The sequence below is a fragment of the Desmodus rotundus genome, chromosome 1, assembly GCF_022682495.2.
Source record: "Desmodus rotundus isolate HL8 chromosome 1, HLdesRot8A.1, whole genome shotgun sequence".
Taxonomy (NCBI): Eukaryota; Metazoa; Chordata; class Mammalia; order Chiroptera; family Phyllostomidae; genus Desmodus; species Desmodus rotundus.
Genome location: NC_071387.1, coordinates 164,422,197 through 164,448,895, shown reverse-complemented (window position 1 = coordinate 164,448,895; position 26,699 = coordinate 164,422,197). Strand labels below are relative to the sequence as shown.

Here is a 26,699-nt window from a genome sequence, read left to right as displayed (position 1 = left end):
GCCACACAAAAAAGAATGAAGTACTAATACATACTGCAACTTGGATGAACCTGGAAAACATTATGCCACATGAAGAAGGCAGACACAGAGGTTACATATCCTGTGGTCCAATTTACGTGATATATCCAAAATAGGTAAATCCATAGAGACAGAATACAGTGTGGTGGTTGTTAAGGACAGGGTGGTGATAGAGGTGATGGGAGAATGAGGAGTAACTGCTTAACATGTACAGGGTTTTATTTTGGAGTGATAGAAATATTTTGGAACTAGATATAGGAATTGTTTTTACAGCCCTGTGAATGTACTAAATGTCACTAAATTGTTCGCTTTAAAATGGTCAATTTTATGCTATGTGAATTTCACCTCAATAAAAAAAGAAAGCTTGAAATTACATATGTATTTTCCTAGTGTTATAACCGCCTTTAAAGAAAAAAAAATCTATTGAGGCATCCTGGCAAAAGATCAAGTTATATTCAAAGGAAAGAAAATTAGATTAGTGTCAGACTCTGAGAGCAATACTTGAAGCCAGGAGACTCTAGAGAAACATGTTAAATATAATCTGAAAAGAAAAAGTGAGCTAGTCTTCCATATCCATCAAAACTGACCTTAAAATATAAATGCCACACATAAATTGATTGAACGTGCCAGAATCAGGAAATTTGTTCCCCATGAACCCGTCTTGAGAAAGCTGCTGTGAACCTACGTACTGTAACTGGAGAAGCTTTGACTTAGGACTGCTGTTTGGCTGTCAGACCTTGGGTTGCATTAGCTTCTGTTCAGACCTCTGGTGTTCCTGGAATTCTGTAAGTGCTTTTGGTCAAAAAAAAAAAAAAAAAAAAAAAGCTTTGCAAAGTAGTTCTATTATCCCTCAGTTCGAATGTCATTTCTCCTCAACTCAGGTGTTGGTTTTCACTCTAGTTTGGGCTGTGATTGTTTCATACACCTTGCTTTAGGAAGCCACACACCATTACATATGTAAATTGTGTGGCCCATTTTCTGCCCAAAGGGTGCATATTATCAGATCTCCTTCCAATATCAACAAAAGGAGAGACTTGTGGTCAAGATGGCCGTGTAGGTAAACACAGTACTTGTATCCTCCCACAACCATGTCAAAATTACAACTAAACTATAGAACAACAATCATTGAGAACCTCCCGAAACCTAGCTGAGTGAAAGTCCTACAACTAATGATTTTTTAAGTATATTTCATTGATTATGCTATTACAGTTGTCTTGTTTGTTTTCTCCCCCTTATCTCCCTCTGCCCTGTACCCACCTTCCCTCCAACACTCCCCCTCCTTAGTTCATGGCCATGGGTCGTACACATAAGTTCTTTGGCTTCTCCATTTCCTATACTATTCTTAAACTGCCCCTGTCTATTTTGTACCTACCATTTATGCTTCTTATTCCCTGTACCTTTCCCCCAATTCTCCCTCACTTATAACCCTCCATGTGATGTCCATTTCTGTTATTCTGTTCCTGTCCTGGTTCTTTGCGTAGATTGTTTTTGTTTCGTTCATTTTACTGTTCATAGTTTTGATCTTCTTTTTCTTAGGTAAGTCCCTTTAACATTTCATATAATTTCAAACCTTATCTGGGAATAAACTTGACCTTATCTGGGAAACACTTTATCTGCCCCTCCATTCTAAATGATAGCTTTGCTGGATAGAGTAATCTTGGATGTAGGTCCTTGCTTTTCATAACTTTGAGTACTTCTTTCCAGCTCTTTCTTGCCTGTAATGTTTCTTTTGAGAAATCAGCTGATAGTCTTATGGGAACTCCTTTGTAGGTAACTGTCTCCTTTTCTCTTGCTGCTTTTAAGATTCTGTCCTTCTCTTTAATCTTGGGTAATGTAATTATGATGTCTCTTGGTGTGTTCTTCCTTGGGTCCAACTTGTTTGGAACTCTCTGAGATTCCTGGACTTCCTAGAAGTATATTTCCTTTGCCAGACTGGGGAAGTTCTCCATTATTTTTTCAAATAAGTTTTCCATTTGTTGCTCTTCCTCTTCTCCTTCTGGCACCCCTAGGATTCAGATGTTGGAATGTTTGAAGTTGTCCTGGAGGTTCCTAAGCCTCTCCTCCTTTTTTTTGAATTCTTGTTTCTTTTTCTGTTCCGGTTGAATATTCATTTCTTCCTTCTGTTCCAAATGGTTGACTTGAGTCCTGGTTTTCTTCCCTTCGCTGTTGGTTCCCTGTATATTCTGCTTTATTTCACTTTGTATAGTCTTTACTTCTTCCTTTATTTTGCATCCATACTCAGTCATTTCTGTGAGCATCCTGATTACCAGTATTTTGAACTCTGTATCTGATAGGTTGGCAATCTCCTCATTGTTTAGTTCTTTTTCTGGAATTTTGATCTGTTCTTTTATTTGGGCTGTATTTGTCTCAGCACACCTATTATGTAGTAGGGGGTGGAGCCTTAGGCATTCACCAGGGCAGGGCAACCCATGTCGCTGCTTCGTGGTACTGTTTGTGGGGGAGGGGTCCAAGAGAGAACAATGCCACTTGCTTGGCTCTCATCCTGCTTTCAGTCACATCCCCTGCTACCCACAAGCAAATTAGACCCTTCTGGTACTGAATCCTGGGTGGGTGGTTTTGTGTACATTGTAGGACACTATGGGTCTCTCCAACAGACTCTCCTGTGAGACTGGGAGTTTCTCCTGCTGCCGCAACCCCCACAGGATTTTACAGACAGAGGTTTGAGGCTTTATTTCCCCACACTGGAACCCTGGGTTGCAAGGTCTGTCTCACTCCCCAGTTGTTCCTCCCAGTTTATCTTAACTCAAATGTGGGGCCAACCTGCTCCACCTGCCTGGTCCTCCAGCTGCCACCTTGCCATCAATCCTCTCCACCCCAGCTGCCCATCTCTGCCCGTCCTGCCAGTCTGGATGAATATTTATTCTTTAACACGTTGGTAGATGGACTTCTATACAGTTCAATTTTATGGCAGTTCTGGTTGTTTTTGTTTTTAATTTGGTTGTTGTCCTTCTTTTGGTTTTGCGAGGAAGAAAAACATATGTACCTATTCCTCCATCTTGACCAGAAGTCACAACTAGGGATTTAAAGAAGCCACATTGAGATTAGTAGGGGGGGGCAAAGCTGTGGAACAGGCTGGTGCCACACCCACATATGATGGATAAAGATCAAGAGGGATATCTCAGCTGTAAAGGTCCCCCCTGAGGAGTGAGTGGTCCCAACCCCACACCAAGCTCCCAATCCCAGGGTTCCAATGCCAGGAAGAAAAGTCCCCACAACTTCTGGCTGAAAAAAATAGCAGGGATTGTGGCTGATGAAGATGCAGGGCTTCTGAAGTCCCAGGTAATTCCTTTTAAAGGGCCTGCACATGGACTTACTGTGACTCACTCTGTCTGAGCTCCAGTGCTGGAGCAGCAGCTCAAAAGGCACCAGGGACATATGGGGAGGAACTGAATCGTTGAGAACGAGGGGGCAGTAATTACTCTGGGTAGAGTAATCTTCGTTGCAGACCCTTGCTGTATAGAATTGAAGGACATATAAAGAGCTTCCCAAACAAGAAAAAACTGAAGGAGTTCATCATCACCTAACCAGTATTGCCTGAAGTGTTAAAGGGTCTTCTTGAAGAAGAAGGAGGAAGAGGAGAGGAAGAGGAAAAAAGGATAAAAAATGTGAACAATAAAATGGCAATAAATACATATCATCAATGATTGAGTCTAAAAAACAAATGTACAAGCAGAACAGAAACAAACAAAAAAACAAGAGGAAGTCATTAGTTTCCACTGGGATCATTTTAATGTTGAACACAGAAAAGCTTACTGAGGCTTGTGATTTTATTACTTAACCAGTAAAGGTAATTTAGTGGCCCACATAACTGAAAAATCCAGAGGTACAAATGGCATGGCATTGGCCAAGACTTAATCTGGCAGTTTGGTGATATTGCAAAGGATTTGATTTCTTTCCATTTCTCCACTCTACTTTCCATGGTGTTGTGTTCATTCTCGCACAGTGTCACAATGTTATGAGAAGACAAATATGGCCATATGTTTCTTTTGATAACCAGTAAGAATGAAGACAAAAAGAAAGAGAGAGGGAGGGAGGGTGGGAAGGAAAGAGAGAGAGAGGGAGAGAGAAGCATTTTTTTCAGGATTGCTAGCAAAACCCTGAGATAAAACTTTGAAACAGCCTAAGTCATTCTACTGCCCCTAACCAATCACTGTAGCCAAGGAAATGAAAAGCTCAGCCACATTCACATAAATTCACATGTTTCCTTCAGAACCACATAGGTCCCCAAACAGGAGTAAGTGACCTCTGGGAGAGAGAAGGAGGGAATGGATGTTGGGGAGGCTGTCAATGAAGAAATTTTTAGAATGAATATTGAATTTTATAAAAATTCCATCTTCACATCTCTGGTGGAATTTCCTAGAAGCATGCCTGAATTCCCAGATGCTGCAAAATGCATCTTGCCTGAGTTCCCACAGCACTCTGCAGGTGCTTCTGGGTGATTACTTACCACCATTATTGAATTAATTGCAGAATGCCGTGCTGTCTGATGGAGGTATTTTAATGCCTTAAGTACAGAAAGGGGAGAGCCTGAGGCTTATCAGAATGAACAAGTGGGCAAGCTTTGCTACGGGAGTAAACCTGCTGCTCACAGGCCGCAGGCGGCCCACAATGGGTACGAATGTGGCCCAACACAAAATCGTAAATTTACTTAAAACCTTGTCTTTTCTCATCAGTTTTCACTAGTGTTTGTGTATTTAATATGTGGTCCAAGACAACTCCTCTTCTTCTAGCGTGGCCCAGACACACCAAAAGGTTGGACACCCCCGTGTTTAGAGCAAGAATAAAAGAGTTCTCACTTCCCATTCCTCTGTGGGAGGGGGATGCAATTCAGCCAATTCTCTGGTGAGGAGAAGAGGAAGATGTGAGAGGATCCCGGATAGGTTGTGAGTTTGAACCACTTTCTTAAGGAAATATACTTTGGTTTAAGAAAACAATGGACTTTTGGGACTCAGTTAATCTTTTGCTGTGCTTGGGAGTTTTCTTTATTTTCTTCTTTCCCTCCTGCAGTGGACACATTATTCTGTACACCTTCCTCACTCTCTGGGTTTCTGGGAAAACAGAGGAGGGAGGACGGTGCTGTGACAGGAGCCCTTCTGCAGCTGAGACCCATGCCCTTAAAGAAGCCGCTCCCACCCTCCTGGTGCTCCCATATTCTCTTCCCTAAATATTAACAAACAGTAATTGTTAAAAAGAAGAAATTAGATTGAGGGAGTTATCACATTGGCTTTTGAGGTAAGCCACGGTGGAGCCAGAAGGCCAGGGCACAGCGGCAACTTGCTGGCCATGGGTGCCTTTGTTGGGCAAGGAGGAAGGCTCACAGGCCCCTGGGGACACCCTCCGGGGTGAGCCCCACTGGTCTCAGGGGCAGTGCTGTGTATGCCAGGCATCTGTAAATGTTGATGTTTTAGTTGTATAGTGCTTCACTTAGGTTTTACATTCTTAGCATGTGGACTGTACCTTTTAGGAATAATGGTTTTTAAATAATTGTCTTTACTCAGTACGTAAAATTCTCTTCAAAAGGAAGGTGTTTGCATTTTCCAGTTTCTTTCTCCTGAGTTACTTGTGAGATTTGTTGAAATGTGATTACTTTTTATTTATATTTATTTGTTTATTTATTTGTTTTAGAGAAAGGGGAAGGGAGGGAGAAAGAGAGGAAGAGAAACATCAGTTGGTTGCCTTTTGTATGCACCCCAAGTGGGGACGGAACACACACCATAGGCACATGCCCTGACCAGGAATCAAATTGGCTACCTTTCACTTTGCAGCACGTCATTCAACTGAGCCATGCTGGCCAGGGCAAAGTGGTATTAGTTTTAAATGGGAATCATTCTGGAGCCTGATTCCTAAGCCCTGAGGTCCACGTGATCTGTGGACTCAGAGACTGATAGTTGCAGTTCACCCGGGTGTGTGGCCCTGACACACTTGAGTCAGGAAAGCTGGCATGGCTGAATTTTTGGTGCAGTACTAGATGTGGCTGAAAGGCCAGAGCTGCTTCAGGGTCACCACGGACCAAGCGTGGGATTTTCCTGGAGCCAAGCAGGGAAGACATTTAGCTATTGGTTCTCTAAGGCAGCTCTAGCTTATCAATGATAAAATCGAGGGCAGAGGCAGCATGGATAATTGAAATCCACAGGAAATCTCAAACTCATTTTTAGTAGATGGTTTCTGTCTCCCTGCCCAAGAAATCTATTTACCAGAACTGCTTGCCGACCATGTAGCAGAATTGACTGATTTGACTATTATCCTTCCCCATTTTCTCCCATCTTCATTTGATGTGAAGGAGAAGGCATAGAGCAGGATGGAGGAGCATCCAAAATGCTTAGGTTTTCCCGCAGTCTGGATATTTGCCTCCTAAGTAATCAAAAATCAACTGTTCTTGCTTGTCCTCTGTTGTACAATGTAATTTTAAATGCTTGAAGTCCAGCAGTTTCTATTATCAGTAAACCCCTAATAACAGGAAGGAAGTTAGTTGAGGGATGTCACGTTTTGTGGTTGCCTTTAAATTCCCCTGCTGTCTAAGTCAGACTCTGGATTTGACCTTTGGAATCTGGGAATGGTGGTGTGTTTACACACTCTGGGCCCAGTGACACTGTGGCTGAATTGTTGTTTATGAAAACGTCATGCCTTTATTCTTGCATTTCATGTGATGTAAAGCCTTTAGAAATAATCACAATATTGAGATGCAGATAGGATTTTGTTTTGTTTTTCCTATAAAGAGAATGCTCTTTAAGGCTTCCTTGTGCCAGCCTCCTTTGGGTACTTGCCAATCATAGGTTGTATTCTAGACTATTTTTTCTCTTTCCATTTTAATGCATACTAGGAATTAAGATGAGCTCTTTTCTCATGCCTGTAGATGAAATGACTACTGTTTAAACAGTTTTCTTTCATCTGACTTGTGGGGAAGGGATGGCTTCTCCAGCAGACTATGCTGGCCCCATTTTCTGGGATTGAAGCTGATGACACCTGGATGTCTTCTGTGTTGACTTTTAATTGTCACTGGAGTGCCAAACAGAGGATGGCCTCTCCTTCCCCACGCGTTGCTTTCCGGGCGCAGTAGGACGTGTCATCCTCTCCCCCACTTGCCCAGTGATGCTCACTGAGTGTAGTAATAGTACAGGGTCCAGCAAAAATAGCGCCCCCTTTTTATTACAAAATTGTCAGCCTGTAACATAACACTATCACACTCACACACGCCACATGACATTTCAGGTGAAATGTTCAAAGTAAAACTATAAATTATTACACCCATATTACTACCCTACCAACCACACTCAAGCAGGTGTTACTTCTGCGGGACCCTGTATTTCTTAAGGAAGAACAGCCCTGTCACCAACAGTGACTGGGGGATGGAGGGGAGGGTATGGGTAGGGGACTGTGAGACACAGTGCTGGGAAGCCCGTCTGGTGCTCAAGGTGGTGGAGAGCAGCCTCGCCCCCTTTCCCGGGAGCTGACTGCATTTGCTGCCACGGAGGTGCATGTTCACCTCTGCCCTTGCTTCCTTCATCTTCCCCGTGCTTGTTATTTCTCAGCCAGCTCTTTCACTTCTTATTCACAAGTCATGCTAAAACTTTTACTTAAAGTCTCTTTGTACACCATCTTAAGACCTTTCTGGAACAAATTGAGATACAAGTGAATATGGAAATAAGAGTATGGCCTTCCAAGTGAGGAGGTCTAGGCTTAAATCTCAACTCCTGCTGCCTCTCAGGTGAGTTACTCAACCTTTCAGAAGTTCCAGCCTCTGTAGCTGTGAGGAAGTGGGGTTACAGGAGATTACGTGTGGGGCGGATTCTCCAACCTTCTCTTGCCTTTCTCAGGTACAGAATGGTTACTTATCTTGAGCAAAGTCTCCTGAGTCCCAGCCCAGTTTTCTAGGATTTCATTTTATCAAGTTTCAGGGGCAACAATCTATCTTCTGAGGAAGTTTAAATGCAGCATCTTATTTTACCAAATAAAGACTTTGTTAGAGAAAATGGTACTGGGTTGGCCAAAAAGTCTGTTACATTTTTTTTCTTAAAATAAAAGACACATTTTTCATTTTCACCAATAACGTTATTGATTTGGATATTTTGAGTATGTCGTCTATCTCCTGCTATTGGCTTCTAGTGGGTAGAGGCCAGGGGTGCTGCTAAACATCTTCAATGCCTAAGACAGTCCCACAGCAGAGCATTATTTGGCCAAAATGTCAATAGTACAAGAAACTTCGCAAACCACTTTTGACACATTTGATCAGTCACAGTACCTTCTCCATACACTGCTCAAATCTTTTTTCATGTTTCAATTGCATTTTTGCCTTTCTTGAAATAATAAAGCATAATATGCCCAAAATGTTGAGTTTTTCTTTCATCTTCCATATTAAAATGGATGCACAAAAATTCACCAATTTTGATAAGTTTTTAAAAATATACACTGATATGACAGCTGTTACAATATAATAACAAAATTGTTTCGAATGACTTTAAAGACAAGACTATTAGAGCCATTGTAATATTATTTGGCCAACCCAATATATGTAGAATATTTATGTAGTAACTATTGCTCAATTAATGTTAACCCAAACATAGAAAATAGGCTTTTTTCAATAAAATGAAATATGTTTTATATGTATTTGCATTGTTTACGGTACTCAACAAACTAGAGAGTATAACTCAGTAAGACCTATGTACTCACTGCTCACTGCTTAAAACAGTAGATCAGGAGCAAGACTGGAAGCCCCGGGTGTTTCCTTCCCTGACGGCATCCTCCTCTCCAACAGCAGAACCACTTGCCTCGATTGGGGGTTTATAAGCATTTCTTTGTACTGTTGTAATATATTCCTAAACTATGTTTTTCTTTATGTTTTAAAACTTCTTCTGAGTAGTATTCTAAGGCATATATATATTTTAAACTTTGGTATTTGATGTTTGTAAGATTCACCTATTTTGAATGGGTAGCTCTAGTTGATCTGTTTTTATTGTATAATATTGCATTGTATGGCTACTCCTCAATATATTAACCTTTCTGGTGATAGATGTTAATGAACTGTGGATTAGACTATTACCAAATTTTGCTTATAAATCTGCTCCAAATGTTCATGTGAATGCCTCCTCATATACACACCCCAGAGAAGTCCTCACATGGGATGCTGATTGAGTGATACGTCCTTCTTCATCTTTAGTAGGAATTTCCAAAATGTTTGTTCATTGGCTGAACCAAGTCACATGCCCAGCAGCAATGTACGCATTCCTGTGGGTCCGCCTTCTTGCCCATGCTGCATACTGTTTGACTTCCTAATTCTGCCATTCTGTCAGTTTTTAAAAAATGGCTGGACATGACATGGTATCTCATTTATGTAGTAGCAATTCAAAAATTTTTAAATTTTAATATAATTACTATATTAGCTATTTAAAATTAGCTATTTAATGTAATTGATATATTAGCTATTTCAACTTTATTAATTTTATTAATGTATTAGCTGTTTAAAGTTTACAAAATTTTTGTTTTCCTGATAACTAAAGGAGGAGCATTTCTTCATACTTGTATTTCCTCTTCTGTGAAATTATTTTTTTAATTTTTGCCCAACTTTCACCTTGGTTGTCTTTTTATTGACTTTTTGAAGGTTTTGTTGTATGTTCTGGGTACTAACACTTGTTGGTTTCCTGTATTTTAGGTAGCATTTCTTGGGCTGACACCTCTCTTTTTTCTTTTCTTTTTTTAAGAGTTTTATCCTTTTGAGATTGTTTTTGTTGAATAGGAGTTTTAAACTCTAAAATCAAGTTGATCTTTTATGTTTGTATTTTGATGAGTAGATATTTGTATGTTTGTATTTATGTGACAAAACAATCATGCTGCCAAATTACTGTGATGGTTTAAAGAGCAGAGCATAAAACACACAGTTTGGCGCTGCGTCTCCCACTGTGTCTCCTGCCTGTGAGCAATCTTCCGTGTGTGGTGGGGGGTGAGCACATAACCCAGAAGACTATACAGAAATATTTTATTTATTTTGATTCTAACTCAGGGATACTGTGTGGGGGGAATACATCTTCTGCTTGCCTAAGTGATAATCTTGTGTTTTGGGAGGGAGTATCTGGAAAAAGTCCCGTGGTGTCTGGGCTCAGGTATGATAGCTGAGTCTGAGTGGGTTTGGGTGCCTTCCACCAGGTTAGTTGCTCTGTTGATATTTGCTGAATAAACGAATATGTAACAGAGTCTGATATTAAGACATATCTACTCCAAAGAATCAACCGGTGGTTCTCAACCTTGGCTAAGCCTGAGGAGATGGAAAAATGCTGGTGCCTGGGCCCCATCCTTACAGATTCTGATTCTCTTGGTTTGAAATAGGGCCCTGACATTGACATTTTAGAAGTCCCCCAGATATGTAGGACTTCTGGTTCAGAGAATCAGAAGCAGGAAGGTTCAGGATCACCTGCCGGGCACAGAAAGGTCAGGCAGGGCATCGAGCTGCCTGGAGGTGCTAGAGAGGGGCCAGAATCAGAGCAGGTGAGGGCCTGAGGCATGTGTGAGGGCAGAGCCAACCACCGGGGTGGGGCTGTGGCTGACAAGAGATGGAGGAAGCATCTGGGTGTGCTGAGGGCAGGGGGCCTGGGAAGCGGAGACCAGGATGAGCCAGAGATGTCCAGCCTTGTGGTTGGTGCTAAGGCCCATTGGATGGGAAGCCAGAGGGCAGTCATGGGCCCATTAAAAAGGCAAAAGTCAAATACAGCCTTTGCTCACCCAGAGCTCAGAGGATTAAAGAAAGAAATTTGGCTTGGGAATGAAGGGTGGACAGGGCACATCCCAAGATAATTAAATATCATTTTAAATTCGGAGCTAAGAAGGCAGCAAGCAGAGTTGATTAAGGGCATTAAAAGGCCTATTCCTGAGCCCACAGCTGGCCCTGTCTGTGAGTGAAAAATGAACTTTATGGCGGAATGCCCCTCTCATGCAGCTGGGTTTGCCTGAGCTCCATATGTACACCTGTGTGTGAACGTTCAGTACTGCAGGTGGCGGGGGAGGGGTTCCAAAGGAGAAGTCTTTGAAGTGGGGGAGACCCTGGCTTCGGCTTGTTGTTGGAAGGTGGAAATTATGGGGCAACTCCCTCCAACCACCCCCTCAAAACACACGTTCATGCCCTCCCTTCCCCTCTTGGTCCTGGTGGCCGCCCTGTTAGCAGTGGGACAGACTGACTACAGGACATGAGCCGGGATTGCCGTACTGGATCATCTGTTTTGCAAAACCAGAATGCAGTCCAGAACCCCATAACAGAAAGGTGGGCCGTGCAGTCCGAATTCTGTAAGTTTTGGAGCATGACAGGAGGCCAGTGCCCTGGGTGCCAGGAGAAACGAAGGCTCAGCCATGCCTCTGTTGCGTAAATCTGTGTCCTCTTAGGCAGTTTAATTCAATTCCATTTATTTGTTGAGCACCAGTGGGTTTTTTTTTTTTGCATCTTCTAGATGCTGGGGATAAAATTACGAAAAAGAGTCTGTGTCCTCAAGAAACTTACAGTCTTGCCAAGGAGAAAGATACTTAAACGGGTAATAAAGTCATCGCTATGAAGTGCAGGAGGCGAGCAGAGGACAGGCGCTGGTTCTGCGGGGGCGCAGCTGGGCTCAAGCAGCCTTTAGGGAGTGGGGGTGTATGAGTAACTTGTGTGCGCAGATGGGTAGGAAGGGCTTACCAGGTTACTACTTTTCTTTCTGAAATCTCACTTCTTCCTTGTTGGAGGGAAGCCCTAAACTCCAGTCCAAGTCACGTAACAAAATTCCCGAAGCGGGAAGTACTAAGGGCTGTGGGAATCACCACCCGAGAATGCGGGGCAGTGACAGGTGAGGTAGCCAACCCGAACGGCACACCTGACTCCTCCGGGGGTTTGTCTCTTTCAGCCGTCTCCCCCACACCAGCCGGTTTTCATCTTGCAATTCCTTCTCCATTGAAATGAGGCCAAGCTCTGTGGGGTTTAGGTAATCTTTTTCTTCATCACTGAGATATATTTTCCCAACTTGCTTTCACTGCTGTAGTTCCCACACACAGCAGTGTCTTTGTTTTGTTTTTTGCTAAATCTGTTATTGTCTACTCAGAAAGTAGGCAAACCAAGTGTTTGATTTCCCCCTAGTCATTAATCCTGTTAGTTCTCTGCTCAAAACCTGGCACTGTGGTTGGAGCTACAGAATAAAAAGGGAGTTCCTTCGGATCTCCTCCAAGGAACTGACCCCAGCCCTCCCAGCCTTCACTCTCATGCTCTTTAATCCAGCTCCTCCAAATCTGGTTTCCTCCCCGGTGTGCCTGTGCGCCTGTGCACCCTTCCCTCCCTGCCTTTGCTCACGTTGTTCCTTGAGCCTGACATTTCCTCTCCCAGCCCAGTCTCTGTATCTTCCTAGTCTTCGTGACCTACTTGTCTGCCCAAAGCCTTCCTTAATCCTCCCACTTCCAAAACCCAGAGCTATTATCTTCTTTCTCTCAGCTTCTAAGGGAAAATGTGTATCAACCAGAGTTCTGTATCTTGCCAAATTATCAAATGAAAGCAAGTGACAGACAGCTGCAGATCAGCAAAGACTGAAGAAGTTTGCCACTCATAGACCCTCTCTGCATGAAAAGCTATATTCCTTATTGCACACTCACGGACCTATATTGCCAGCTCCAGATCTGCTAAGGTGAAAGTATTTACACCATAGAATTAGCAAATGCTACAAAACAGGACTCTTTTCTCCCCCTAAGGAGCCCAGATGTGAATTGGTGGCCCTGCTGCATGCATACACGTATGTGTGTGTGTTACCATGTACACACAAGTATTTGGCACACTCTGACTGTTGGACAGTTAGCAGTGTGCTGTCGGCCAGCAGTCCTTCCTCATTCAGCTGCTGGGAAAAGCTGTGTAGTCAGAGTGTCTAGGAAGCTTGTCTCTTTTCACACTGTCGTCCCATCCCCCTCTCCTCTAGGATCTGGAATTGTATTACCTGTGCCCTACCCCCTTCTTGCTTCTGTGTTCTCAGCCTACCCGGTCACTTCCTGGAATCAGAGCTAATATACTAATTGTGGATCTGTGCATCTGCAGTTGCTCAAAGTTCACTCTTTGAAGTAGCGACTCTTCTTGGCTTGGCTACACAGACATCAGTAAATGGTCTCCTGTTTCTGTTCATAATTGGCTCTTACAAATTGGTGAAATGCAGGCAATCAGACTCCTGTGTCCGAAACAGACCTCTGCCAACTGCCGTCTGTGAATATACCTGCTACAGAATTTCCTTTGCTGGTCATTGCCTTGCGCCAGCCCTCAGAGCCAGTAAGGAGAGGTTCCAGGGCTTCAGGGATAATTGTCCTTCCTTGGACACAGAAGCCAAGGTCAGAGGACTGGGAGCGCAGACTAAGAAGGAAGAGGCAAGCCAAGTGACAAGAAGCAGAATGTGGGTCAGAACCAGAGGAGCTGGTATAAATGGAGGCCCCCAGCTGGCAGTGGAGGTGTGAGGTGGGGCTGGGAGGAGACCGCAGAGGGGGAGGGGCAGGGGTTTTAGTGAGGGTCCACCAGCCTTGCGATTCCTCTCCTGGTCTCTGCCAGGCAGGGAGCTCTGGTGGCTGTGGAGAAAGTGGGTCCTTCCTGTCTTCTAGCGGGAAAACAATCTTCTAGACTGAGTGTTGCCTTTCAGATTCCATGTTGTCCCTCAGTGGCCATTGCCTGTTTCCCACTAAGATCACTCGTGTGAAAATGCCTAGCACAATGCTTGGGACAGAAGGGGGCTTTGAGGGGCTTCACGGCATCATGAGGTGTCCTGCTGGCAGAGTTTAAGGTGGCCCGTGTAACTATCCGTGCTCATGTTGGTGTCCTACAACGTACACAGGACTGCCTTGGTTAGGCGTCAGTTAGGGTTATTTTTCAGACAGCCTGGGCCCTTCTAGCAGGGGTCTTTGTCCCAGTCGCAGCCTTCCAAAGTGAGTTACTTCTTCCTTTATTCCTTTTAAGCTCTTACTGATTTCTTATTTTGTTTATTTTCTTGCCCTGGATGATTCCTGTGGGAGCCAGTTTTGCTAGAGAAGCCACTAACAGGTGGTCTTGTTGGAGGGGCTTCTGTGTTGGGGATGCAGTGAACCCAAGAGAGGGCACAGGGAAATTAAAAAGATACCTCAGATTATCGATCAGATCTACCTTATTGCATCAAATTTGTTTCACTTATTAATCATTAATTTTTTAGTTTAATAAAATTCTGGCAGTTGCACTGCTTTTGAAGGAGAGTGTCTCTTTCTGACAATACAAACTGCATTTAGGGCAGAGCTGGGTGGGGGCCAGAGTTGCAGTGACGCGGGAGGCCTGGCGACAATCCTCTCCCAGTGGGATGACTCCCGGGCCGCACAGGCACACCGGTGCTGGCATCAGCACGAACACCCTGCAGGACATTGCTTTGCTTAGAGAAAAGAAGCCTGAGAGTGAGGTACTCAACTTGAGCCTGTCACTTTTACCTGAGGGTGGCAGGGAAACATTGAAGGAACTTGTCTCTGGTCCGAAGGTTTAGGGACTCAAGGCCCACAGTGGGTTTCAATTGTACCAGGCCTGCTGGAAGGACCCACTGTCGTCAGAAGGCCACCTTACTGAGCAAAGCAGGAGAGCACTGCTCGGCCCTCCTGTGAACCCCTCACAGAGGCCTAGAGCCTCAGATTAATGGCATCAGAGGGCTCTCTGAGTTTTCTGCTGGCTGGTTTGGTGAGAGGCCAAAGCCCCCAGTATCATTTCTTCACAGGTGATGCTGGGGTGCAGTGGGACTTAATCAACCTTACAGAGGAAAATAATGAAAAGAATGCCAGCAACTTGTGGTGATGTGTTGGAGAAAATTCACACCATCAGGAGTAAGCATGGGGAAAGGGAAAGAAAGGAGAAAGGTAAAATTTTTAGTCTTCCAAGTGTAAAGAAAGTGCTGGTTTTCCTGTTTGTGTTGTAACTGATTAAGCCTCTTCTGGCCCTGGGGCCGTTGCGGTGTCTGTGGTCCTGTGAATTGCTGAAGGTGTCCGTCTGTGTGTTGAATGCAGAATAACCTTCCAAGTTGTGGCAAAATGACTGCAGCCTCTTAGAGAAAAAGAAAACTGGATCCGTGGAGGTGAGGCCAAGACCTTCAATCCAATTATTGAAAGAAAAGTCATTTTTAGACGTCCAAGTACAGTGATTAAAAATGCACACGTTGGCTGTGTGCTCTCAGCCAAAGGCCGTTGGAAGGTGTTGGCCAGGGAGCATCTTAGCTCTGTCTTGGTGTCGCGGGGCACAATTTAGCTCTGGTGGTCGTGGTGTGGTGTTTATGTGAGGAGATACAATGGAAATGAATAATTCATTCTTGGTAAACGTGGGTAAGAGTACGCTGTGTATTCCTCATACTAAAACATGAAGATAAGAAAAATAAGATCTAAATATAGGAACACCTCTTAAGCCATAGAAATGCTGTATCTTCCACATTTGAGAGAAGTTTTTAGTGTCTTGAAATTTCTGAATAACAGCTAACATGGGTCCCAGCACATGGTATGTGCTCCGTAAGTCGTTATTTAGTTGAGTTGCTCTCTTGCATAAAACAGGACATGCTCATTGTAAAATCCATGAACTTAAAGTGAAAAACAACCTGAAATCCCATAAGTTAGCATTTGGGGGATATAACCTCCTAGACACTTTCAGTGCATATAAATGCTACGTGTTTTATAAAATCAGGATTGTTTGTACATGGTTTTGTAAACTCTCCAGATCAATACTCTGGATCCTCTTATTTAGTGTCTGCAAAGTGGCATGTGTAATATCCTGTGTGAGGAAGAATTAGTCAATTCTTACAGTTTCAGACTCCAAACATCTTATGTGCTGTCCTTTATTCAGCAGGTCTCTCCTGCGGAGGTGCGCATTGGGCCCATGAGACTGACGCAGGATCCTATCCAGGTATGCCTCCGTTGCTCAGTGAGGGCTGCGCTTCCAGAGCACATGTTATATGAGCAGTATCGGAGAGGCCCTTCTGGGTGGGCAGATAGCCACCCTTGCCTCTCCATACGTGCCTGTACATAATACATAGTGTGTGCATATGTCTTGCTTGCTTTTATTAATGTCATACTTGAGGAATCAAATTGTATAAATATAATTGCATGATGGATTGTGAGGGAGAACAACTCTTCTACCAAAAGACTGGTCTGTTCCAGACCCTGCTGCAACCGGAAAGGGCAGAAGCGTGTGTGGTAGAGGGTAGGGCTTGGCCATGAGCCACAGCTGGGTGTGAACCTTGGCTCTACCTTTAGCCAGCTGTGCGACCTTGCATATATTGCTCCACTTCTCTACCCAGTGCCCTGTGTGCAAGCGGAAATGATAATGCTTTTCCCATAGGGGATTATGAGTTAAATGGAATGGCATCGAGTGCCTAGAGGCTGCCGGGCTGCAGAAGACGGCCAGTAAATGAGGACTGCTGTTGTTGGCTGGGAAGAGAAAATGACAAAGGGCTCCTCTTTCTTGTCCTGTGTGGCTTAAGCCAAGCAGCCTTCTAGGCTCTCTAACACAGAGGGAACAGGAAGTGTGTCCTCCCTCCAGCTCCCCATGGCCCCTTCAGAGAAACATGTATGGAAGGGGCTTGACCCTCCTGGATAATTGTTAAATCTCCTTCGCATATACAGCATCGTGGCAGGCCCCAATCAGTGAACCTCCTCCTCGTGAAAACTGGAGCTTGTTAGTGCCTGGAGCTTGTCCTGCACCTGGGACAAGTGAAGATGCAGCAGAGATGTAAACAAATCAGCCAACTTGTAGATGAAAGTGAAAACCAACCAAGGAAATGTACTGTTTGATTTATGAGCAAATGGAAAAGAAAATAATGTTTTACCGTTGCTTGGAAAAGGAAATGCAAATCTTGGGAAAGGAAAAAGAAAACAAAAGGAAGAGAGTTAAGCTTGGGAAAATTTGATGAAAACAAACTTAAGAGCAGAGAGAAAGAAAGAAATTACTAAAATAAACATAAGCCACAACTATCTGTGCAAAATACAAATGAGTGGAAAATTCCTGTAATCATTCTGGACACATACTCTGCAGTCCATTTTGAATAAAGGCAGTGACAAAAGATCTATTAACAGTATTTATTCCCAAAGAAACCTCCAGAATATTTCTTGGGATTAATTAGTATAGTTTTTTAGATCTGTTTAACTTACTTTCATTTTTACCCTGTGCTTACTGGCCGTGCATGCTCATGATAAGGAAGTCTCATTCTTTTAAAAATGTAATTCATCAATTTATAAAGTATTTCAAATATTCATAAAGGTATATGTGTATACCCATATCCACTTTTATCAAATATTATCAGTATACTCTATTTGTCTGATTTTTTCAGAAACAAGAGATTACAAATACTGTTTAAGCCCTTATTTATTCCTTTGCCTCCCTAAAAGTGTTCAGAAGTTGAATTTGATAAGTATTCAAATATTCAGAAGTTGATTCAGAAGTTGATTATGATAAGTATTGTATATTTATTCCACATATGTATGCATCCATTCATAATATTTTGTTTTGAGGATTTTTAAGCTTTGTTTGAAAGGTAACAAGCTGTAGGCATCATTCTGGAATTTTTCATTATTTAACATTATTTGATTTCATACATAAGAAAGAATCTGTTGCCTAATCTAAGGTCACAGATTTCTTTGTTTTCTTCCAAGAGTTTTATAGCTTTAGCTCTATGGTCTATTTTGGGTTAGGTTTTGTATGTGGTGTGAGGTAGGGCTTTATTCTTTTGCATGTGGATATCTAGTTGTCCTAGCAACTTTTGTTGAAAAATATTCTTTTCCTGTTGCTGTTTTGGTACCTTTGTCAAAATTCAATTGACCGTAATTATGAAGGCTCATTTCTGGATTCTCAATTCTATTCCATTGATATGTCTGTTGTATGCCCATACCACGCTGTCTTGCTTATTATAGCTTTGAAATGGAGTCCCCTAAATTTCTCCTTATTATTTAAGATTGTCTTGACTCTCTTTGTCCTTTGCATCTTCATATGAATTTTAGGACCAATTTGTTAATTTTGGAGTGAAAGGGACCAGTTGAAATTTTAATAGTAATTGCAGTAAATCTGTACATCAATTTTGGGATTATTACTATGCTAATTTTGTCTTTAAATCCATTAACACAAATGTCTTTCTATTTATTTCGATTTTATTTAACTTCTTTCAACAATGTTTTATAGTATCCAGTGTATGTGTCATATTTTTGTTAAATTTACTCCTAAAATATTTTATTCTTTTTGATGCTATGTCAAATGGAATTGTTTTCTTAACTTCATTTTTTGGGTTGTTCGTTGTTAATGTATAGAATTACAGTTTTTATGTATTGATCTTGTATTCTGCAACCTTGCTGAACTCGTACTAGCTTTTACAGTTTCTTGTAGACTCCTTAGGATTTTCTGCATACAAGATCATGTCATTACTTGGTTCTTCTAATCTGTGTACCTTTTATTTTAGTTGCCTGTTTTTAGTTGCTAGAACCTCCAAAATAATGGTGTGTTTAGTTTTATAAGATAATGTACTCCCAGATCTCTTCTCAAAGTGGTTGTACCATTTTATACCCCTACAAGCAATATGAGAGTTCTAGTCACTCCAAATCCTTGGCTGTATTTGATGTAAAGTCTTTTAATTTTACCTAATCTAGGGGCTGAGTAATACTCTTTTACGGTTATTTAAATTTATAGTTCTTCACGACCAATGTTGTTGAACATTTTTTAATTTGGTTATTAGCCATTTTTTATCTTCTTTTGTGAATGTTTGGTTAACCTTCTGCCTATTTTTAGTTAGGTTGACTTTTTAAAAGTTATTGAGTTGTAGGAGTTCTTTATGTATAGTTACAAGTTCATTGTCAGATTTTGAGAATATTTTCTTCTAATCTGTGGCTCTTCTATCCATTTTCATAAGTCTGGCTTTCGAGCAAAATTCTTAATTTTGATATAGTTTAATTTACCACTTCTTTTATGGTCACTGCTTTCTGTGTTCTAAGAATTTTTATCTATTCCCAGGTTGAGAAGATAATTTTTCTTCTAGAAACATTTTCAGTTTTCATTTTAGATCTATCTATCTCAAGTTCATTTTTGTGTATGATGTGATGTACAGGTCAAGGCTCATCTTCCCCCCCCCCCCATTGATGTCCAATTGTTTCAGCTCTACTTGCTGAAAAGACCTGTACATTCCTTCCTCCAATGAGTTGCCCTGATTGATATCTTTGTTACTGATTTTTTAATATTTGTTGCAACTTGCTTGGTGGCTATCATATAGATGGTTTTGAAATTACTGTTCCATGAAAAGCTTTTATAAAATATGTATCTCTGTTGAATACAGGATTCTCTATTCATGAATTAATTTAACTATTAATTATACTATTCAAGCCATCTTTATCTTAATTTTTGACTGTGTTATCTATTAGTTTTTATGGCAGTAGATTTGTCAATATCTGTTAACATTCACTGATATTTTGCGTCTATAGTTGATTATGTATATTCTTGGTGACTGTCCCTTTTCTTATGGAGTGTGCCTCTTGAAACTTTTGCCTTAAATTCTGTTTACTTGTTGGTAATATTGCCAGATCAGCTTTCTTTGGTTGACATTTTTCTGGTATATCTTTTTCTGTCTTTTCATTTTCAGCTTTCGTTATAACTTTATATTAAGTACGGCTCCTGTAAACAGCATGTAGCACTGGTTTTCTAAGACCTGCTCTGACCGTCTATCTGCTGATAAGGCAGCTCGGTCCAGTTCCAGCGAGTGTGATTCAATTAGTGTGCGTCATTGACTGATACAATTAGCCTTGTTTTGTAATTTCTGTTTTATTACCCTTTTCCTTTCCTTTCTTCTTATTTCTGCTTTTTATCAAATTGATTTTTCAGAATTGCTTTTTATTTTCAGTTTTAGAAGCTAGAGGTTATGCTTCTATTTTTTTAGTGGTTACCCTATTTTTTAATATGTATGCTTAGCAATCAAATTTTATAACCAAATCTCAAGTGTACTGTATTTCTGTCATCTCAGACGTGATCTGATCCTCAGCAGGATTTAAATATCTCTTCAGGGCCCCACTCCCCATCACAGGAAAACAATCGTAATTTTGGGTTTATTAGGTATATTAAAACATACAAAATATTTTCTAACTTGTGCTCATAAGCTAAAAAATATAATAGTAAAATGAATGCCACAGACCTATCACCCAGGGCAAGAGCTTGAATATTTCCAGGGCTACTGTGAGCGCTGCCTGGAACTGTCACATGAATTTGGCCCCAAAGGACAGCAGGTGCCAGTGGTCACCAGGCCTTCTCTGAGTGAGGGACAGAATAATTGAGATTCGTTTTTTAATGATAAGCAGCTTAGAACTAAGGATGACTTTAGTACTTGGCTCATTCAAATGTAGAGGTTCCCTCATTGACCTATTCAACAAGAATCTGTTTAGGACCTGCATCATCAAGGCTCCGTGCTCGGTGCTGGCTGGCGGCAGGGAGACTGCAAGATGCTCCCTAACAACCCAGAGGGGTCTGGTGAGCCAGTTTCATTATTTGTGATGCTCTAATTTTAGGGGCAGGGATATTTAGGTAAGTGTTTTTGTGCTCTTTCTATTGATGGTGCAACTGTCTTTTAAAAAAATCATACCACGTCCTAGTGCCTTTGTTTTTGTTTTTTGCTCTCTTGGAGAAAAATATCTATTCTGTTACTTCATTGGAATCCCAAAAATGTTAATGAGCTGGATCCACCAGAGCCCTTAGGGCTTGGGAGGAACTTGATAAGAACATTTCAGGATGGTTTCTGAGTTCACCAGGGGAAATCTGCTCCCACCTGAGGACACAAGCTGGGGCTCCGCCCACCCCCTGCCAGCCCTAGGGGCAGAGCCAGTGGAAGTGTTGGGGGGAAGCGCCATAGGGGATGGTAGAGCACATCTCTCCTGGTGAGTGACTGTGACTCACAGTAAAAGTGATGTTTTCCAGTCTTGGCAAGAAGATAAAAACTTTTGTAGGGGAAATATTATGAGGCACTACATTCATATCAACATGATAACATCTGAAAATCAAGTGGCCTTTTCTGCTTCAATGCCTGAAGCACAGTTCCTCCCCCAGTGTGCAGAATTGATGTATCTCTGCTTGGAGTGCTGTCCCTGCTCCCCTCACACTGGGTTTTCCAACTGAACTTGGAAACGGAGCCTCGCAGCTGTGACCTAAGCTTTCTCCTCCAAGGCAGCACTTCCCTTTAACATTTATTTTTCCATATTGTATGGACATGGATTTTTCTGGAACTGCTATTTATTAGAGAGTTTACATGTTGGAGATCATGTGGCCTCATGGGGGGTTCCTCACATAGTAAGTGGAGCGGCTGAGTGGTGGAGACCACTCAGTAACTCACCGTGGTCAGCGTTTCCCCTCCGGTCTGTCTTCATGCTGCTACCAAATGGTGTCCTCTGCCTAACCTAGCTGGGTTGGTGGAACCACAGAGTGGGCTGGAATTTTGGTCCTATATTTTAGGGGGTAAAAATAAAACTGTCAGAGAGGAGGCTATTAACACAATGATTACACAAGCTCCTGGGTCAGGCCGACCTCCGTTATGACCTTGCTAGCCGTGTAGCTGTGGGCAAGTCTCTTAACCATTTCAAGCCTCAGTTTCCATATCTGTAAAATGGAGGTAATGTCTACTTCCAACCAATGTGTTAAAGGGTTACTGCATAAGATATCTAAAGTACTTTTAATATAGAAAGGCTGGCCCTCAGAAAATTCTCATCACACTTTAGCTGTCACTCGCATCACTGTCCTAGGGACAGGTGAGGCTTCTGAGACATTTTTGGCCAACTGAACTGACCCCTTCTCTGATCTAATTGGTCGAGTCTTTGGTGTGATGTAGACACACCTTACACGATCTGTAAATGGGGTCTAATCTGGAAGCTCCTTGTTACCCGGTTTTGCTTAAAGCCCAACCTAGTATTCTGAAAATTGGATGTGTAATAGTTGATATTTTGTAATCCATTTGGAGATGTGTTAGACAAACCCTTATTTAAAGAACACTGAGAATAATAAACACTTACATCGTCATCTTTAGGTGAAGGGAAAGCTAGTTTTGTCTTCATCTTTTTCATAATTAGCCTTCACCAGAGGAAAGTTTCGTTCTAATTTAGCTATCAAAGAGTAATTATATAAAGTAGGCACTTTGCGGCTAGCTCTTCAGCCCACAAACCACTCTGTAAATAACAATTGTGCGGCGTGGTCAGGGTCCAGTCCCATTGCTCTTTCCAGCGTCGCTGTGACGGGCCTCTGCCTGGCTGCTCCTCAGGTGAAGCTCAGATAAGAGTGTGCAGAGCCGCCACTGTGCCGTTCGTGGCCATGCCCAGGACGCTGCACAAAAACAGCTCGTTGAAAGAGGGAATTGACCAACAAACAAGAGAGTGCGGCAAAGAAGTGAAAAGAGGGCGTGGCAGAAGTGAGATTCGAGTTCTCTGTAAACGGGGTGCAGGGGGAGTGGCCCGCTCTGGGCATGTGGGCACTGCTGCCCTTGAGAGATTCTAGACGGGTCACCAGAGGACGTCAGTTGGTGCAGGTTTGTTGAAATAAATGAGGAAAGTGGTTGTGATGAAAAGGGTGAACTGTCGCAGAGGAAGCGATGCCAGCAAAAAAAACCCTGCACACTCATTCAAGGAACTCTGGGGACGCTTTATGGCATTGGAAGTACACAGGATAAAATGTTGGAAGCTGATCCAAACTTAGGAGTTTATAATTCACTAAGGCATAGAAAAGATTTTCATTTTGCTTAGGAGTTATTGAAAAGTCATCTTTCTGAATATTTTATATGGAAAGAATTTTAAATTCTACCCAAAGAAATTCTCTAGTGAGTGCTTTTATAATATGAATACTCCTGTCTTAAAATGTGGGTTTCATTATCATTCAGGTAGGATGAGGCCAACAGATCAACAGATGTCACTGAAAAGAAGTTTGTCGCTCACAGCTCCCAAGAGGAGGAGACATGCCACAGCAAGCAGGACCACGGCGGGAAGAGTCAGGATTGGTCAGAAGGCAGAGAGAGCAAGGGGAAAATGTGGGCAAGAGCCTTCATGGTGGTTTCTGTGGGAAGGGATGGGTGAGACAGGGTAAGCTAGTTTGGCTGGTTGGTCTGAGTCATTTCAGGGGAGTCTGGGGCCCAGGGGTGGTCGCTAGCTGCCTGGTACCTTGCCCTGGAATGGTGGGGCAGGTGGACAGTGGGCCTGTGTGTTGGAGCGTGATAAACAAGGTGATAGGGTATGGCTCTGGGTTGGTTTGCACATTAAAAGTGCGTTCCCAAGTCATTTGCTGTCTCCTCAGGGTCAGCCAGGCTCTGGCCATGAAGGCATCAGAAATACAGCAAATAATGAGGCATGGTAAAGTCACCACCTGCTTTCAATCAGTTCTGCAAGTTTCCATGTGAAATCCAGTTCAAAGTCCTAAAACGACCTGTAAGGCCTTACTGTGATCTAGCCCTCTGCTGTGAACTTGAGTCCTTCTCAACCTCTCACCCTCCCCTCCGTCATACCGGCTTCCTTGCAGCTCCTTGAACACAGCAGGCGAGAGTCCCATTGTAGAGGCCACCGGAACTGTTTCCTCAGCTTGGAATGCTTTTCTTCAGATGTCAGCTCAGCTTGCTTTTCTAATTCCTTCAGGCATATGCTCGTATGTCGCTTTCTCAGTGAAACCTATCCTAACCACCTTCCTTAACACTGCTACCAACAAGCCACTCCGATCCCCTTACCCCGCCCTACAGTTTTTACAGGGCACTCACCACTTTCAACATTCCATGGCATCTGTTGATTTATTATGCCTGTTGTTTATTGGTTGTCCCTCCACTACGGCACAGTAAGAAGTCTTCATTCTGCTCATTGGCATACTCCAAGCAATTGAAAACAGTGTCTGGCAGAGAGTAGGTGCTCAGGAAATATTTATTGAAAGTGACATTATTTTTCTGAAGGTGGAACAGTCCAGTTTTTTAAGGACACATGAGACAGGTGAGGTTAATACCTGTAGTGACATCCAACAACCGAATACCGTTGTGTTCTTCTTGTATTAGTTAATTCCTAAGGCATAGTGGTATGAAGGAAACAGAAAGGGGTGAGCTTCTTGTCCAGCCATCCATAATTCAGCCAGAGAGATGAGGGACAAGAAGTTTCGTCACCTTTTCCAACTCTTAGGCTCCGCACGTCAGGTTTCTCGCGTTAGTAGCACAGCTACCTGAGCAAAGGGCTATTGACTGCATGCAGAGGGCCATTTCTTCTACCTGCCTTTGTTCATGTAGCTCCCTTGTTAATAATTTCATCTGAAGGGCTTCTCTTCACTATCAAAATCCACAAGCCTGTGCCCTTCACTTCTCTAGGGAAGTCACCTCCCACTCCTTCCTAGAAGTAGCTCTGTGGCCGAAGTTTTTAGGAACACCCTGGACTGAGGAGTCACTGACTTGTGCCCAGAGAGGGCTCTTAATAAGTGGCTGCCTCATGTGTTACTGGCTTGTGATTTCAAGCCACATACTAAGAAGAAAATGTCCAAATCCTGCGGAAAAGTATGATTTTTCTGGATCGTGGCTTTGAGAAAACAGTAAAACAAGTGGCATTTATGATACAGTCGGATATTTAATGATGTTAAGGAATTACTGGAGAGGGTTAGGTATGAAATGGCATTGCCTTTTCTTTTTGAAAAGAGTCTTCATCTTTAGCAGATGCATGTGGATGAAATGATACAATGTTAGAGATTTGCAGAAGTACAATAAGAGTTGGGAAAGTGGATAGGGACGGCCATGAATCCAGATTGGCCAGGAGTTGGTTATTGCTGAAGCTGGGTAATGAGTACATGAGGTTTTTTATGTTATTGTGTCTATTTTTTATATATTGCTAATTTTCAATTAACAAAACATTTTAAAGATGTAATAGTCAGACAGTTTTTTGTTTCTGATTTTAAATGAAACATATTTAATACTTCATCATGAAGAATGATATTGGCTAGTGGTTTAAATTCTCTCCATGTTGAGAAACTATCCTTCTTTCCTAATTGTTTAAGCCAGAAATTGATAGTGAAAAATATTAAATGCTTTATCAAATCCTGAAGATTATTATGTGTTTCTTAGTGGACCTGTTGCTGTGATGTAGTCTTATTCCTATTAATAGGAAATGCCTCTTGCACTTTGCAGAAACCCCTACCAGTGGTTGTCTTTTCACTCCTCAACTTATTTCCCGAGCAGCTGGTAGTAAGTGCCAGCCCAGTGCCGGGCTCGGGGGGTATAGCAGAGAAGGAGACCGGTGGGTCCTTGCTGTCCCGAAGCTCAGTTCTAGTGGAGAAGATAGACCATAAACAAAGAAATAAATGAACAAGTTCAAGTGATTTTGTTCACGGAGCTCCCTTGCTAAAGTAGCAGGAGGCGAGGCTGTCTCCTCCTTTCCGGCTGCCAGAGAATCTGGGTCCTGGAGCCCAGGGATGGTGAGGGGAGCATGGTGTGAAGTGCTGCTACCTTCTTTCCAGTGGTGGGGCTGCGCTCAATTTGGCCCCAGCAGCTTCACCTTTCACGACCGTTCATTCCAGATGCCGGCAAGGTTTGAGTGTCAGAATTAGTTTTTGAGGTTGTTTTCGGTTCCCTTCCTTTCTTGTATCTTTACATGGATTTAAGTGCTAAGTTCACAGAGGTAGGTGACCTCCAGGTACTGTGAGGCAAATGCCACCTGCACTAGAGCCAAATAGGTGTCCATGTGAGCTTTCATCTAACTGTGTTAATTATCCTGTTAATAATTTTACTGCTTAATCTGTTTAAAAGCAAAGACTTAGGGAATTTTCTTTAAAAATCGCCACTTCCACCAGAGGGATTGAGCACCTATTGTATGCTCGTTCAAGTCCCACAACTAGCCTGTTACAAGGGTGGCACTGACCTTGTCATGCCTGGCAGTGATGACACCGTAGGCCAGAGAGAGGGAATGCTTTGTTCAAAGACACACTGGAACCAGTTGGAGGAGCTGTGACTTGGACCGAGGTAGCTTCCCTCCAGAGACTGCATTTTTAATCAGTAGACCAGAGGCCTGTTGTTAACGCAGTCTGTAAGGGTGATGCTTTCTGTGTGTTCCAGGTTTTGCTGATCTTCGCCAAGGAGGACCGTCAGAGCGATGGGTTCTGGTGGGCCTGTGACAGAGCCGGTTATCGGTGCAGCATCGCCCGGACTCCAGAGTCAGCCCTGGAGTGCTTTCTAGATAAACATCATGAAATTATTGTAATTGACCACAGACAAACTCGAAACTTTGATGCAGAAGCTGTGTGCAGGTACCTTCCTTAATTTAATGTGCTTAATAATGGCCATTTAACAGCCTACAATGAAATTCACTTGTAGATGGCTTTAGTTCCATCCCAAATATTTCTAAAAATATGCGCTGATGTTCCTAAGCAGTAAATTCAGATTTCTGTGATGAAAGCTCTAGCTCTTATAGATTTATCTCACCTTTTCTATTTTTCCACATTTGAGTTCTGATGAATTTAGAGGTGTGAGCAGGCACCACTGAAAACTCGGGATTTTCTTCCCCCTGAGTATTGCTCATATATCACAAAAAAGCATTAAAATTCATACAGTTCTTATTATACAGCTATGGTTTGGATGTAAACCAGATACTTTAATGTTAATTACTCCGTCCCAAAATGAGCATCAGAAATGTGTGAAATATACATCTTTCCCTGCCTGGCTCAGATGGGTGGATCGTAGAGCCGTCAG

The 26,699-nt window shown here is 42.5% G+C and overlaps 1 protein-coding gene across 10 annotated transcripts in view; it reads left to right on the top strand.

The window, feature by feature from the left end:
* Window positions 1-26,699, top strand: part of PDE8B (phosphodiesterase 8B) — a 300,637-nt gene that overhangs the window by 165,773 nt on the left and 108,165 nt on the right. For 4 of the 10 annotated variants that reach the window (XM_045197875.2, XM_045197873.3, XM_045197872.3 and 1 more), the window contains 2 exons: window positions 15,848-15,907; window positions 26,067-26,257. In XM_045197875.2, coding sequence (XP_045053810.1) covers window positions 15,881-15,907; window positions 26,067-26,257 — 218 coding nt within the window. In that variant the 5' untranslated portion in view covers window positions 15,848-15,880. Of the gene's footprint in view, window positions 1-13,448; window positions 13,468-15,847; window positions 15,908-26,066; window positions 26,258-26,699 lie in introns of those variants that run through there. The other 6 variants (XM_045197874.2, XM_053912380.2, XM_045197876.3 and 3 more) reach the window with 4 other exon arrangements.